This window comes from Magnolia sinica, chromosome 4 (assembly GCF_029962835.1).
Source record: "Magnolia sinica isolate HGM2019 chromosome 4, MsV1, whole genome shotgun sequence".
Taxonomy (NCBI): Eukaryota; Viridiplantae; Streptophyta; class Magnoliopsida; order Magnoliales; family Magnoliaceae; genus Magnolia; species Magnolia sinica.
In genome coordinates this window covers 101018861-101033638 of record NC_080576.1, presented here as the reverse complement: position 1 = coordinate 101033638, position 14778 = coordinate 101018861, and the positions used below count along the sequence as shown (strand labels likewise).

Sequence of the window (14778 nt, the reverse complement as noted above, 5' to 3'; positions counted from 1 at the left end):
AAGCATAATGGACTAAAACATTGGGAATGATAGGTAGAGCAACTAGGTTAGTAAGCCCCACCTACGTGTAGAGCCCTACCAATCTACATGCAAGCAACCCATCCATAAGCATTGTGCATGCTCATGCTAGCCAGCCTGTTGTCACTGTGCAAGGAATGTCTAATAGCAATGGCAGCGTCGGATGATTTTATTCGCATTGTTGCATGTGGACGTGCCATACCTGCTGCTCTATATTCATATCTATACTTTTATGTTATATATTAATATCATGCAAGTAGCTTTCGGACATTTCTGTCCTTGCAATTAGTCGTTGGGAGGGAATAGAGCTTTCCTTTTTTCTTTGCATACCACTTTAAATTAAAGGCATTTTTGTCATTTCAACTCATTTATAGGATTAGCCTGCATTGTGTGGAGCCACATTAAAGGTATAGCATTATGGAGCCTTAGGATAAAGTCTTTGCAGAGCTACCATAATGAATCTGCAACATCCACTCCGTACATTTGTATTGCTGGCTAATGTTAGGATGTAGACTTAAAAACAAGCTAGATATAAAGCTCTAGTCATTACCAATATAGGAAAAGTTGTGCATGGGTCATCCACCACCACCATAGAAATCTCTCTCAAAATCCTTACTCTTGCTCCGGTGGTAGACTCACAAGAGTTTCAACACCAAATCAAGGGTTCGAGTACTCGTAGGTGGTGAAATCCCACTATGGTGTGTGTAGGGATGTGTTAAAATTTAAATAATAATAATAATAATATTAAACCCCTGGTAATAGGAGCAGCTTTTTGATGATTATGCCTATGCAATTAGTTTCCCCAGTGAAAATACCTTTGGATTTTCAGAGAACATTTGAAGTGAAGGACAAGGTACTTTAGAGCCTACTTGGAATGTGGGATTAGGTGAGATTAGGTGGCAGGAAATTGCATTTGGTTCGATGCAAATTCCATCCAGCCTTTGAAAACTTAGGGAAGGATCGGATTAATCCAGTATCATATGATCCACTCCAAAGAGAAGATACTGCAGGATTTCTGGTGGATTTCCAAATCCACTACATCCAGGCCTACGTTGATGCATGTGTTTTATGATGCCATTTACATGCAACAATTGAGTTGTGTATGTATACAGGTGACCTATATCAGTTGTGTAATCTGGTCTGTTGATTATAGTTCCATGGTCCATTGAATACAGGTTTGAATTTAATTCCAAACATGGGGCTAGACAGTCAAAATACCATAATATTTCCGGACATGCAATCATTGTACAACAATAGTGTTAATTCCATCTAATGAAGTTCCATACCATTTTTATTTTTATTTTTTACACACGCACACACACACACCCACACACTCATGCCTAGGTGGAATTTCACCACCTATGGATACTGGAACCCTTGACCGGGTGTTGAAACTCCTGAGAGTCTACCACCCGAGCAATAGTAAGGATCCTAGTTCCATACCATTTAATCCAGTATTCCAAACAGGAATTAAGTGTAAAAAATGACAAACATAGGATTGGCTAGGATATCAGTCAGAGAAACTTTCAGGCCATGGTTAATCCATGATGAGCCCATAGAATAAATGCTATGGATCATGGAACCATGGCCCACTTGCAGAAACTGAAAATGCCTACGTACCATGTTACTAATGAGAGTAACTTCTGAGTGCATACCCAAATTTCAAATTCACTGACGCATGGGATACAGGGGCTAAAGGCGGCAATTCAGGTGGTTGGGATTATATGAATAATGTCATGGGCCACCTTATAAGCAAGCCAGGATCACACACTCAACTCCGGCAACGGGAATACAAACTTCTCAAATGGCTGTGTCCATGATTTTCTTTCTTTCCTTCTTTCTTTCTTTTTCTACTGCAACAGAATTCTTCATCTTTTTTTACTGCAACAGACATGCTAAGATGAACATCAGCATCGTCCCTAGGGGCTTTTGGATAAAGACCAACCTGATGTTATCCCACACCATTCATCATCAATGGACCATCACTAGAGATCATACTCATTGTGCATTCCTAGGCATTAGGCATACAAAAAGTGGACATTTTCCGATTCAGCATCTGACCAATTATCTTTCTTTTCTTTTCTTTTTTTCCTCGATGACAATCCATTGCCAGCAACAGCAAAATGAAAAGGGATAACTCCAAACCTGTACCACTACATCAGGTCCTTTAATCTGGCACATACTTTTCTCCTCGTCAAAGCCTCGAGATTGGCACACTCACAAACAGGTGAAGGATGGAGGCCAGGAGATTGGAAATATCAGGCTTCACTGAAAACCAGTGCAATGGAGTTATTCAAAGTTCATATGCACTCCAATGCATACTCATCCACGCTCTCTTACATTGCTACCTTTTATTTCGATGGATGGAGAAGCATATGTACACACACAAAAATAATGATAGAGTGCAGAGTATTAGACCTACTTAGTGTACAGAATATCAAAATAAAGAAGGCTTCAAAATGAGCTTGCTTTTTCAGAATCTAATAGCCTTAGCCATCCAAACAAATGCAGGGGAAGGAATGCTGGTACATACCCTGCCATACGGAAAAACAGGTAGAAACTAATGCACATCATGCCAGGACCAATCAACTCTTGCAGAAGGCATGAAGGGTTTCATCAAGGGCCTTCCAATCATAATCTCCAGTGAAAACACAATTGCCAAGGGACCCTTTCAGAAGGATAAGCCTCAAAAGTCCATCGGCTACCTTTTTGTCAACCTGCGTTTCAGATTTTCAAGCAAACATGAGGATAGAAATGAGTTTCAAGTTGCAGATGCAGGATGGCTTTTCTTCTTACCGCCATGATTGCCTTGAACTTCTCCACAGTCATGATGTCGGGTGGGGTAGTTGGGAGCTTTGCATGCTGTAAAATACTAAAGACCCGCTTTACAATTGACTCATCAATCCAGCCAAGGCGGTATGACATGTCAACGGCCATGACCTGTCAATTCATTGATTATAGCTTCTTCAACTAGCCATTAAGAAAGAAAATGTGAAGGCTACTACTAGCAAGAGTGAGATGTCAAAATCCGAATCTCCGGGCCATTCATCAGATGCCCCATCGCGAATGTTTTATGGCCCAAGATTCAGGCCAGTTCAGTCATCACATTGCCCAAAGGGTGATCGAATAGAATTTGACAGACAATCCGTTTTGACATGCACACGTGGCCCACCTAATGACCAGACTGGCCTCATTTTCAGCCACAGCAAATATACAGTGGGGCCCACATGATGTACCAAGGATCTTGTACACATTGGTACATGCAGGAAGAGCAGGACCCAAGATCTTTTTTATGACAGTGGCCTCAGGACCACTTCAAAAAGAAAAAAGAAGGAAAAAAGATGGAATGAAAGAGCAGCAGAAGGAATACCATGCCAGCTGCAACCGCTTCTCCATGGAGCCACTGACCATATCCAGAACCAGTTTCTATAGCCTGAAAAAGACATCCAACAACATGAGAATCACACGCCTACATGCAAGTGGCCACAGACCACCCAAATGCTCTAAAACTACAACATGAGGGAAGTACACTATTAACAAGAACCAATGTTTCAAGAGCCCCAATTCATATTAAAGAATAGGGAACAACAAAGAAGTGAAATTGTAATGATTTAATCAATTGAATGATGATTGAGATATGAAAGAAACAAGAAGTAAATTCATGATTTATACACCCTATAATTAAAAAAGAGAACTATTAAGTATTGCTATTACTACAATTAGAGACGTTCAATGATTCAAAAGAAGCTGCAGATCAATTTCACATTCCAAGACTACATCAGAAATGGGATTTTTAAGGTTTGCCAGGGATGCTTGCTACTTCCTAGTCAATAGCATCTACAGTGAGCAAGGTTTGAAGTATTGTCCATAACCAGTATGGCAATCATAAATGATACAGCTTTATCAGCCAGAAATGGACCAATGCCGTGCGATACGACCTAGTTTTGGTGGTGATTGATACAGTACTCCAAAATGGATTTCGATCCTCGACAGTGACACGTGCTGCATTTCAACAACAATTAGGACCATTGATTTGGTGATGATGCGAAGAACCTATAGATAAAAGAAATTATAACTGGCCTATTTTAGCCGCTGCATTAGTGGCTAGAAAATTGATGGTAAAAAGAGGTTCAGTGGAAAAATGGAGCAATGGTCCATTTTTCAAAGTGCAAAGTTTACACTAGGGTTGTCAATGGGGCTGCCTGTCAACCTTTCAGGCATGGCCCACTTTGGAATCTCTATAATACAGAGGTATATCTAGGATATGAGCGACACCCAAAACTCTATAGGCCTCTATGATGTTTGCGTAACGCCCACTCCATCCATCAGTTGTGGCACCTCATGTTAGGGCCTGAGACCAATAATCAGGGCAATCCGGAACTTAAGCGGGCAACACCAGAGGGAAGAATAGTGATGGAGACGGCCACCATATGAACCTTCTTTGGGCCTGCTGTGTTGTTTATATTCCATCCAACCGTTCATCAAGTGAGCTCCAACATTACAAGCAGTCATCGCAAAACAAAGACTAATTCAAAATTCAGGTGGGTCACATGGCATGAATTTAGAGATTTTGGTTGTGATTTATGTTTTTCCAGTGGTGTGGCCCACTGAGTGGAGGTCAGAAAAACATCACAGCAGGCCCCACAAAGCTTGAATGTTCCACACTCTTCCTACAACAACACCAAGTTGCAAGGTATACTGGTCCTATCTGACTATTGAAAACCAAAAGCTATTTGTGGGGTCTGACTCCCGTGTTGGAATGGTGATGATGCTTCAAATGTACGCGTGCCATAGGTGTACAGAAATCTAAACCATCTAGACTGGTGATCCAACTATGGATCAAGCAAAACAGAAAAATTTTAACTGATAAGATTATTCTAACCATCTGATTTTCCCTTCTAATCTGGACACTCACTGTTTTACCTCTAACCATCCATTTAATAGTCATTTCAATCCATTTAATCATAGTTTAAAAGCCCGAAAACTCGACTCCAAGTTCATTCAGGTAGGGTTGGGTTGGGTCAACTCAAAGACTCAACCTGACTCAACTCGGTAGTTAATAACTATAAATTAAAAATAGTAGGAAGAGTAAGAAATATTTTATTAATTATTCTTTATATAACTATTATAAAATAAGAGAGTGAAGGAGCAATTCCTGCATAGCTCAGTGGTATAGTGCTCTTGCCTCTCCAAGAGAGGGTGTGGGTTCAAATCCTGACCATGTACTTTTTCCCTTTTACAAATTAAAAAATCTGATGAGACGACTGGCTCAGCCCGGGTTAGAATGAGTTGACTCGATGAGTCTTGCTGTGACCCGGCTGAGTCCCCATCAGATTTGAGTTTCATGATGATTCGGCTCAAAATCTCACCGAGTCAAGTTGACTCAGCCAAGTTTCAAGTCAAGTCAGTGAGCTTTAGAACTATGCACTTAATAGCAATTTAATAGCCATTAAATGTAAATGAGTACCACATAGGGGCGGGCTTGGTCTAGGGTCGGGATTGAGCTCGGGCCTCGAATAAATATCTATAGATGGGCTCGGGCTTATGGGATTTGACCCATCAAAAGCCTGGGCCAGGCTCGTACAGATGGAGACGGAGATGGAGATGCAGCCCCCTTTGGTATTGATCAAAAGATAGAAAACAGGGAGTGTAAGTTAATAGGTGCAAATGAACAAGGTGGTGGAATTTAAGAACGAAGAAAATTCAGATGAATGGAGGAAAATTACCATGGTACCATTTTGCGTGAATAAATGAGACAGAGCTGCACCAACTCTTCTTGTTTTTTTCACAACACAGGGTGTCCCCGCCCCATATTTGAGGCGAGACTATTCCCTACGGATGCACACAACCACGTGGTAATGCTGGGGAGGGGAGTCAAACGAGCTGCACTAACTATTGTGAGAATAAATTTATTAGTCATATTATGAGACTTTGGGAGAGTTATTGAGCAAAATTAAGATATGAGACAAATGTATTATAAATCAGCTCGGATTTTGCCAAGGAGGTCAATCATCAATGCTACTTTCTTACATGGACAGTTGATGGAAGAGTTCAAGGAGAGGAGAAAGGATCTCCACGTAGTCTTTATTGACTTAGAGAGAGCATATGATAGGGGTCCCTGGAGAGATAATCTAGTAGGTGTTGGGAAAGAGTCTTAAGAGAATATGGTGAAATGGTAGAGGACATGTACGAGGGAGAGGTAACTAATGCAAGGAGCACTAGTGGAGAGACTAGTGAATTTCCAATTACAGTAGGCCTACACCAAGGGTCGACATTGAGTCCCTATCTTTTTGGATTGCTTATGGACGATTTAACAAAACATCTACAAGAAGAGGTCCCGTGGTGTATGTGTTTGTAGATGACATAATCACCATTAACAAGACAAGGGAGGCAAAGCTAATACTATGAAGGTATGCTTTAGAATCCAAAGGTTTTAAAATTGGCCAGAACAAAACATGCAATTTTAGCAATAGTAGGAACAGAAACGAGGAATTAATTAAGATTGATGACCAAGAAGAACCCCAAAATGACCACTTTTGATATCTTGGGTCAATAATGCATGAAAACAAAGATTTTGAGAAGGACGTTGATCATAGAATTAGAGCTGCGTGGATGAAGTAAAGATGTACGTCCAGAGTTTTACATGATCGCCACTTACCAATCAAATTGAGGGAGAGATTTCATAGGATAGCTATGACCAGCCATGCTTTATGGTCAGAGTTGAGCAGTCGAAGGAACAACATGTTCATAGGATGAATATAGCTAAAATGAGGATGTTGAAATGGATGAGTGGCAAGACAAGGATGGATAAATTAGAAATAAACACATTTAGTAGAACATAGTAGTCCCAATAGGTAATAAGATGAGGAAAAGTAGACTAAGATGGTTTGGCTATGTTTATCAGAGGCCAAGGACTGCACACCTGCACCTTTTAGGAGAGTGTTGGTCAAGTCCAAGGCTTTAGGAGTGTGAGAGATGATCGGGACAGGATGGTCTTGTTGAAGGATAGGTCGGGTCGCTTTTCTGTCAGGTCCTTTTACGATATACTCCGGTCTCAGCCTGGGGATGAGTCTTGTGCATACTTGACTCACGTGTAGCACCATGGTGCTCCCATGAAGTTGAGGCTTTCAGTTGGCTGGTCAGAAGGAAGAGGGTGCTGACACATTGACAACCATCAAAGAAGATCATTGGTGCTCACTAACGTGTGTGTGACGTGTATGGCAGATGTGGAATCAGTTGATTATCTTTTTATTCACTGCACAACAGCGCAGAGGGTGTGGAGTGGCTTCGTTAGGCTATATAAAGTGCCATGGGTGATGGTAAGTTCAATTGGAGATCTCTTTTTAGCTTGGCACAGTGTGGAGTTTGGGAGACAAGTGCTATTTGGTTTTGTTGGCCACCTGATGCAGGACTGATGCATGAACTTAAATATTGGTGAGATCAAGTAGCAAGACTAAAGTAATTAACAAAAAAAACATAACACTTGCTATAATCATCACAAATATCAAAGAAAACCAAAAAAGATCATTCACAATCCTAGCCTAAGTTACTAAGCATCGTTATGCAAGATCATTAAGCAAAGGAAACAAGGATCTAATGGATGTAGGGACATCCAATTAACATAGGGAAAGCCTATCTCAGAGTAGAAAACCTAATACTACCCTAGGGTGAAATTAGGGTTTTAGGAAATTAGGGAAACATGGGAATTAGGGTTCATGGAATCAAATTGGGTGAAGGGTTTAATGAAAGAGTCCATAAAGTAATTCGGTTTAGGAAAATTAGGGAGATCTAGGAAATTGGGGATCTGGGGTTTAAGGTAGGATTATGGATGGGGAATTAAAGGGTTTTAATGAGGAAGCAGAGGAAAATCAAATGATTGAACGGTCGTCAATACTGTTAGCCTAGGGGCTCGAACGTGTGGTTCATTGGCTAGGATTTTTGGATCATCAATGGTTGATTTCGGTTGGGGTTGAAATTGGATTGTGAAAAGTTGAAGAAAAAGATAATTTGAATAGTCTTGGATAGGAAGGGAAAAGGAGAGGTGAAGTTTTTTGGAAAAGACCTCCTTTGGATAAAAATGAATAGAGAAGGAAGATGATCGATGGAAACCCCGTACCTCCGTTGAATGGGGAATGGAATCACACTACATCCAAGCTCCAAATCATATAAAGTATTCTTCAAATCACATTAAGAAGAGAAAACACAGCTTCTTTTTTTTTTTTTCAAAATAATGCCCCCCCGCAACCCCCCCAATAGCTCCAAGAAGTTTCAAAAATTACAAATAACACCATGTCTTATGAATTTTAATAAAAATGGCCCTACTCTAAAGAGAATTTACTAAAATCACTCATAAAGGTGTCCAATCATAAAATAATCAAAACTAAATCCTAAAAGATGATAAAATCTAAAAATTAATGTGGATGATCCATGATGAATGGCCCGATTATGTGATCCATGAGATCCAACGGCCCGATTGTCACGTCCCTCCAATCCAACGATTTAGATCACTCCATATAGCAGCTCATGTGCATCTTTCCAGTATGGGGTCTTCCAGATGCTCGCATATACACATGGGGCCTTCATCACGATCACAGGTACTAGCCTAGCCATAGGGAAATTGGTGCAGCCTGCCTCCTCCTCTGATATGTACGCAAAGGTGTACATGAAGTGATGTCCTCATCACCACCCTCTGGGCAATTTGGGGGGAAAGAAATGGGAGATGTTTTCAAAATGGATCTAGATCGACAATGGAGGCTTTTTGTAAGGCTAAGTTTTTTGTTGTGGATTGGGCATCTTGTATAAAATCGCTAAAGGATTGTAATTTTTCATTTTTACTTCAGTTGTAGCTTTTGTACGGCTCAGTGCTTCTTTTAATAAAAGTTCAGTCACCTTTATATATATATATATATAATTTAAAAAAAAAAACAAAAAAACAAAAGGCAAAAGCAAAGTCGAAGGCGATAGGAGTAGCAGTAGTAAAAAAAGATTTGATAGCTTTACTCAAAATATGGTCCTTGAACCTTGATAGAGTGGAATGGCAAAAAAGGATTCATGTAGCAGACCCCAGCTAGTTCAGATAAGGCTTTGATGGTGATGGTGACGATGAATCTGCATTTTGTGTTTGAAATTTAAATGCACCTATAGTCTGTGTTTTGCACTTTGGTGTATATTGAGCTTGTGTAAGTTGTCTAATGTCTATAAATCCATCTGAATTTCTGACGTAAGACAATTAACCACTTACTCTAAAAGCTCGAACTGTCAGAGCATGGTGAATTAATCCATTTATCCCATAGCCCAGGCCCCACATCTCATGGGTTAGGACCTCGGCCGAACCCCCTTTGTGGGCCCCAAATCACATGGACCGCCCACCCCGAAGGTGTCCCCGCATCCCACGAGCTACCCCACTCGAGCGCGGTGTGAAATGCGAATTAATCACCCCCGGTGAGGAGTCTCGAACACGAGACCTCCCCCGTGGGCCCCAAATCGCATGGGTCACCCACCCCAAGTGTGCCCCTGCATCCAACAGGCGACCCCACTCAAGCCCAGTGTGAAAATGCCCCTGCAATAATTTCTTCCAAGTCCTTGCCCATTTATCTGTGCCAATCCAACAAATTGTGCATTCAAACATAACCTAATGTTCTACCAATAAGCTTTCTCTTCTTTCAACCGTTGTCTTTCTTTTATTTACGCAACACACGCACTGTGTTATAGGTCTGTATTGGTGTTGCAGCTAATCAATGACCCCAGTACACTCCACAATGATGTAAAGATGGGTCAATGTAATGCTAGTTGAATGTCGTAAGTGACATGTTACTGCATGAGAGTGCTTGCACCATAGTTCTCAACTGACCAACGTATTTACAGCTTACCCAAGTTAACCAAGGTAAGCATCTCAAACAATTTCCTGTGAAGGGTAAGACACATGAACTAAATCCATAAAAGAAGCATGCACTGTTCCACAGGGAAGACCAGGCTGCAAGGCAAGCCATAAAAGCAGCAATTAGAAAACACTGCAGCAGAATAAGCCTCTTTTACATAGATCGAAAGGAAATGCAATAACCTTTGCTTTGCTTCTAGTCTGTCACGACTTCATCGGTATCATTACCTACCCCATTGGGCACACCAAGAACAAGGAAGGTGCATCAACCTAGAGCCATACGAGGAGTACATTCCATTTACTTGACAGGGGTTGAATTCTTCCAAGTTTTGGGTGAAAGGTGCATCTAGGCACACATCACATCTGTTTCAAAGAAGGGCGAATGTGAACCCCATTTGGGCTTGGGCATGTCCATACCAGACATCCAAATGGAGTTGGGCCCACAAATCTGGCTCTATATGCTAATTGATTGGACCACAGGGCCATGAATCCAATAGGATGGCTCTATATGCCAATCGGTTGGACTGTGGGGCCTATTAGTCCAACCATACTCCTTCATAAGCTGTGTGTGAATGTGTGTGCAAATAAGCCATAGAATCCTAGTTGTGTTGTACAATCCGCACAGCTCAACAGTCCATACGGACCTATTTGACTAGCAAGAGTTTAGCTTTCCAAACAGCTTCCTTATTGAGTCTGGATTCTTTTTTCTTTATTCGCATGCATTGGAAAGATTTTAATCAAGTTATTTCAGGTCACATGTGGACCAATAGTAAGCCAGATAAAAATCTTCCAGAGGTTTCTGTCAAGAAACTTGCTGGGGTGGATAAGAACCTATATATAGGCCTACTGGGCCATAAATTACATGTACTCTTGAATTTATGAATGAAAGTTATGATTTTTCTGTTCTGTGAGTCATTTGGGACCAACCCAGGGTCCTTCAATACTGCTTGAATATTAATTTGGTAGCAACCGTTGCATGATTTGGCCTCTAGAATTGGGTACATATTTTCAGATCTATTCAATTAAGTACAAGTTCTTCAATTCGTTCCATCACCTTCCCTTGTCCAAGTTTGTCAAAAATGCATAATCTCCTAATAACTATCAAGTCAACATAAAGAACAAACTTTACCAAGATCAGCATGCTGACAAAACCAACAAATTCAGATATCAATTTTTAGCTCTGGTGGTTTCTCACAAATGCTTATAAAATAGCAACACGCGTTTATACATGCATCAAAGAAAATAACCAATAAGGAAACTTGAAACTTACATGGCCAAAAGTATGACCCAAGTTCAATGTTGCCCTCACTCCACCTTCCCTCTCATCCAAGGAGACAACTTCAGCTTTGTTTTCACAAGACCGCTTGATAGCATACGCCAATGCGCTTGGGTCCCTGAATTATAAATGCAATAATCATTAAGAAAAGTCAACCTACAATATCCAGAAATTACCCAAAAGATCGTTACAACATAATTCACAATTGTAAAAAGTAGAATAAAAGATAATAAAAAATGTTAACTACCTTGCTAATAGTGCATCCATATTCTTCTCTTGCCACTCAAAAAACTCAGCATCCCTGATAAGCCCATACTTAACAACTTCAGAAATTCCTGAAGCTAGTTCCCTCTCAGGCAATGTATTTAACGTGTCTGTGTCTATCAGTACGCTTTGGGGTTGGTAGAAAGCGCCAATCAAGTTTTTCCCTAGAGGGTGGTTTATCCCCGTTTTTCCTCCAACAGAAGAATCCACCTGAAGAAAGTATCTTGAGTGTTATATCAGTAGAAGGGATTTCAGAAATAGTAGAGCAAAACTATCTAATGGCCAAACACAGAACCTGGGCCATGAGAGTTGTGGGGATCTGAATGAAATTGACACCACGAAGAAATGCAGCTGCAGCAAAGCCACACATATCACCAATAACGCCGCCTCCAAGGGCAATAAATGTACAGCGACGATCCAACCGAGACTCAATTGCCTTGTCAAAGACCTTCATTAGAGTACCCTACAAAATCCTCATAGAAAATATTCAGGTCTGCTATGGTAAACAGAAAGAGGGGGAGAGAAGTACAAATTTCAAATACCAACCATCTCCTTATACTTCTCGCCATCTGGTAAAATCACAGCTTCAACAGAAATGCTAGAGTTTCCATGAGTTAGAGCATTGATGACTTTATCAAGGTATAGTGGTGCAACTGTGGTATTCGTCACCACAAGAACTTTCTTCCCGTGAACATGCCTGGGAAATTTTAAGAAAGAAAACCCCAAACAAATATCAGATTATTTTGCTTAGCATGATTGAAGAACACAATATATAAATCCACAAACAAGAAATCATCTAACGCAATTTCAAATTTCCCAAACTCTCAAAACATGCTCCCCGCCACAGTGACCTTTCTTTTGGAATTGCTTTTTATCAATCATGTACGCTTTAAGAAGGAAAACCCCAAACTAATATCAGACTTTTTGCTTAGCACGAATGAGAAATCATCGAAAGAAGTTCTGAAATTCCCACAGCTCTCAAAACATGCTTCCTGACATCATGACCCTTTCTTTTGGAGTTGATTTTTATTGATTGCATATGCTCTATTTCCACCTTAGGCCAGGAACAGATATAACATCATCCTATGTCTCCATATGGATCCCACCATGGAAGGTCACACCAATCAGACTATCCTAACTAGAGCCCAGAAAATGACCAATAAATGGATGGTCAAAATGAAGTTGTTATTTCAAATTAAACAGACTCAAGGTTCGTTAATTGCGCTGTGCATGGATGGGTCCCACCTGGCTGCATGGTTGGAAATCCAGACAGTTGATCTGGTGGAAACCAAAATGGATAGGCCGGGAAACAAAAAAATCATATTGAACCAGGAATTGTATCAACCAATCAACAGTCTTTCCTGTAAAATGCAGATAGCTCCCTTTTGGTTTTTAACTGCCCATTTGAATGGTATTAATTCAGTTGTTGAGGATATTCTGGTCCACACGACTTTTAGACCAGCAGGTCCACCACTATAGGTATAACCAGACGGATGGTCCTGATCATCCGGTCATTCAACCATGCGGGCCCCACTATGAATGCCCAATCAACAGAATTCAACCATGACTGCTGGAAAAAATTTCCGAAACAAAATTACACAATAATCCATCAGTGGTCCACATTTGATGGATGAAAACTCAAACAAGTTGGACAGTCCAGATCACAGCATATGTAACATGGATCTATTCGATGGATCAAACCACAAGGAACAAAATTCTCACAGAAAATTCATACGATAGTACCTCTGAAGAAGACCAGGTTCTTGGAGCAGACCGGATCCAATGTAAATCGGGTAGCTGCGGTTCCCGAGATCAACGTCCACGATCGTCGACACCCTCGAGATCGTGCTCTTTTGCTGCTTCTGTTCCTGATCCATTATCTGAGCGGAATTCGCCGAGATTTTCAACCGATTCCGGTCGGATTTCGAGACAGAACGGGTCCAGATCCGGTTCTTGAGAGAGAGGAACGAATCAGAGGATTTGAAGGAGGAGAAATGGAGATTGGAGCTGCGAATGAAGAAGGAGGAGGAAGGCTTGGAAGAGAAGCTGAGAGATGCAGAGATTGCAGAGGAGGAAGAAGAAGAAGCCATGGATTACTATGGTTAGGGTTTGAGAGAGAGAAGAGGGTCTGCTGGGTTTGTGGATTTGGGTCTCTACTTCTTTATAATTACAACTCCTGCCATGGGTAGTAGCTATGGAGGAGGAGAAGTAGGATGATGGTGGTGGTTGGTGAGGGCGGGCGGGTGGAGGGACTAGAAATGATCACATCCATCCCGGTGCATGCTGAGTTTTCATACAGCCCAATATTTTCAGCCAAGCATCCATTTTTTAGGATATCCAAACCATTAAAAAGATATATATAGTAATGAAGACCACTTTCAGTGAAAATCAGAATGATCGAGTCGCTATCTGGGCCACACTTTATGATGAATATACCGTCGGCTGTATCTTGATAAGAATGTTGTGGTGACCTGATGAGGGGACCGGCTTCTAATTTTTCTGTATTGGGGTCTTCTTGGTGGGGCCTACAGTTTTGATGGTTTAGCACAGTAAGCATGTTGGCGGAAAATATGGACGCCTGACACGTTAGCATACAGCAGGCTGTAGGTGAACAGTTCTCTGCGATTATTGCACGATGCTTGGGCCGCGGATTTCTTGCCAAAGCCTTTCTCAAGAAGTTCGGGAAGCTAAGAGGCCCACTACGATGTTTGGAATAAATCCACGCCGTCCATCCGTTTTTAGAGATCATGTTAGGACATGTGACCAAAAATGATTGGGATCCAATATTCAATTGAGCCACACTAGAGGAAACAATGATAATTGAATGACCACCGTTGAAACATTCGCCTGGCAACAAAAGTTTTGTACGAGGCTAAAAGTTTGGGTTTTCAGTTCATCCCAATTGCAGCGACCTTACAAGAGTCCGGATCCTCTGTTATCAGGTCAATAGAGATTTCCTGATACCCTAATCCTCATTGGTCCACGTCACCACTCACTAAAAAAATAAAAAATATTAAAAACAGCTTCGGACGCCGAACCATTAGGAGTCGTTTGGCACCTTGGATTGGAGGGGATTGGAGAGGATTAGAGGGGGTTTCAAATCCCAAGGTTGTTTGGCAGCATAAAGCAATTGGGGATTGCGAATCCAGGGGGTTTCCAATCCCCTCTTTGAGGGGGTTTGTAATCCAAGGTGAGAGCTTGGATTACACCTAAAATCATTTGAATAGTTGCATGTATAAATGTATGTCACTGTACACTATCATTCTACTGGGCACATGGCCCACTAACGGTGATCAGCACCATCCAAACATTGTTCATGTAAATCAACACCATCCAAATATTG

The 14778-nt window shown here is 41.2% G+C and overlaps 1 protein-coding gene across 3 annotated transcripts; it reads right to left on the bottom strand.

Annotated features, from left to right (window-relative positions):
• Nucleotides 1–1986: 1986 nt before the first annotated feature.
• On the bottom strand, nt 1987–13684 carry LOC131243525 (3-dehydroquinate synthase, chloroplastic). Of its 3 annotated transcripts, none has more exons than XR_009170113.1 (9): nt 13179–13684; nt 11982–12132; nt 11731–11898; nt 11419–11645; nt 11166–11289; nt 3389–3451; nt 2815–2958; nt 2552–2735; nt 1987–2366 (listed from the first exon to the last, which is right to left on the bottom strand). XR_009170113.1 is itself a non-coding variant. In XM_058242938.1 (8 exons), the coding sequence occupies exons 1-8, from the start codon at nt 13523–13525 to the stop codon at nt 2604–2606; spliced, it is 1356 nt and encodes a 451-aa protein (XP_058098921.1). In that variant the 5' UTR covers nt 13526–13682; the 3' UTR covers nt 2420–2603. The 3 variants fall into 3 exon arrangements, 1 of the variants encoding a protein (XP_058098921.1); XR_009170112.1 differs by having other exon boundaries at nt 1987–2286; XM_058242938.1 differs by lacking the exon at nt 1987–2366 and having other exon boundaries at nt 2420–2735; nt 13179–13682.
• Between the last annotated feature and the right edge of the window lie 1094 nt (nt 13685–14778).

What these genes read in the sequence shown, in the direction of transcription:
- LOC131243525 (XM_058242938.1), bottom strand. Translation starts at nt 13,525, where the DNA reads ATGGCTTCTTCTTCTTCCTCCTCTGCAATCTCTGCATCTCTCAGCTTC. An exon ending in TGGGTCATACTTTTGGCCAT is followed by an intron (nt 3,452 to 11,165) that starts GTAAGTTTCAAG and finishes TGTCTTTTTCAG; the next exon opens with GCTATAGAAACTGGTTCTGG. An exon ending in AAGCGGTTGCAGCTGGCATG is followed by an intron (nt 2,959 to 3,388) that starts GTATTCCTTCTG and finishes ATGAATTGACAG; the next exon opens with GTCATGGCCGTTGACATGTC.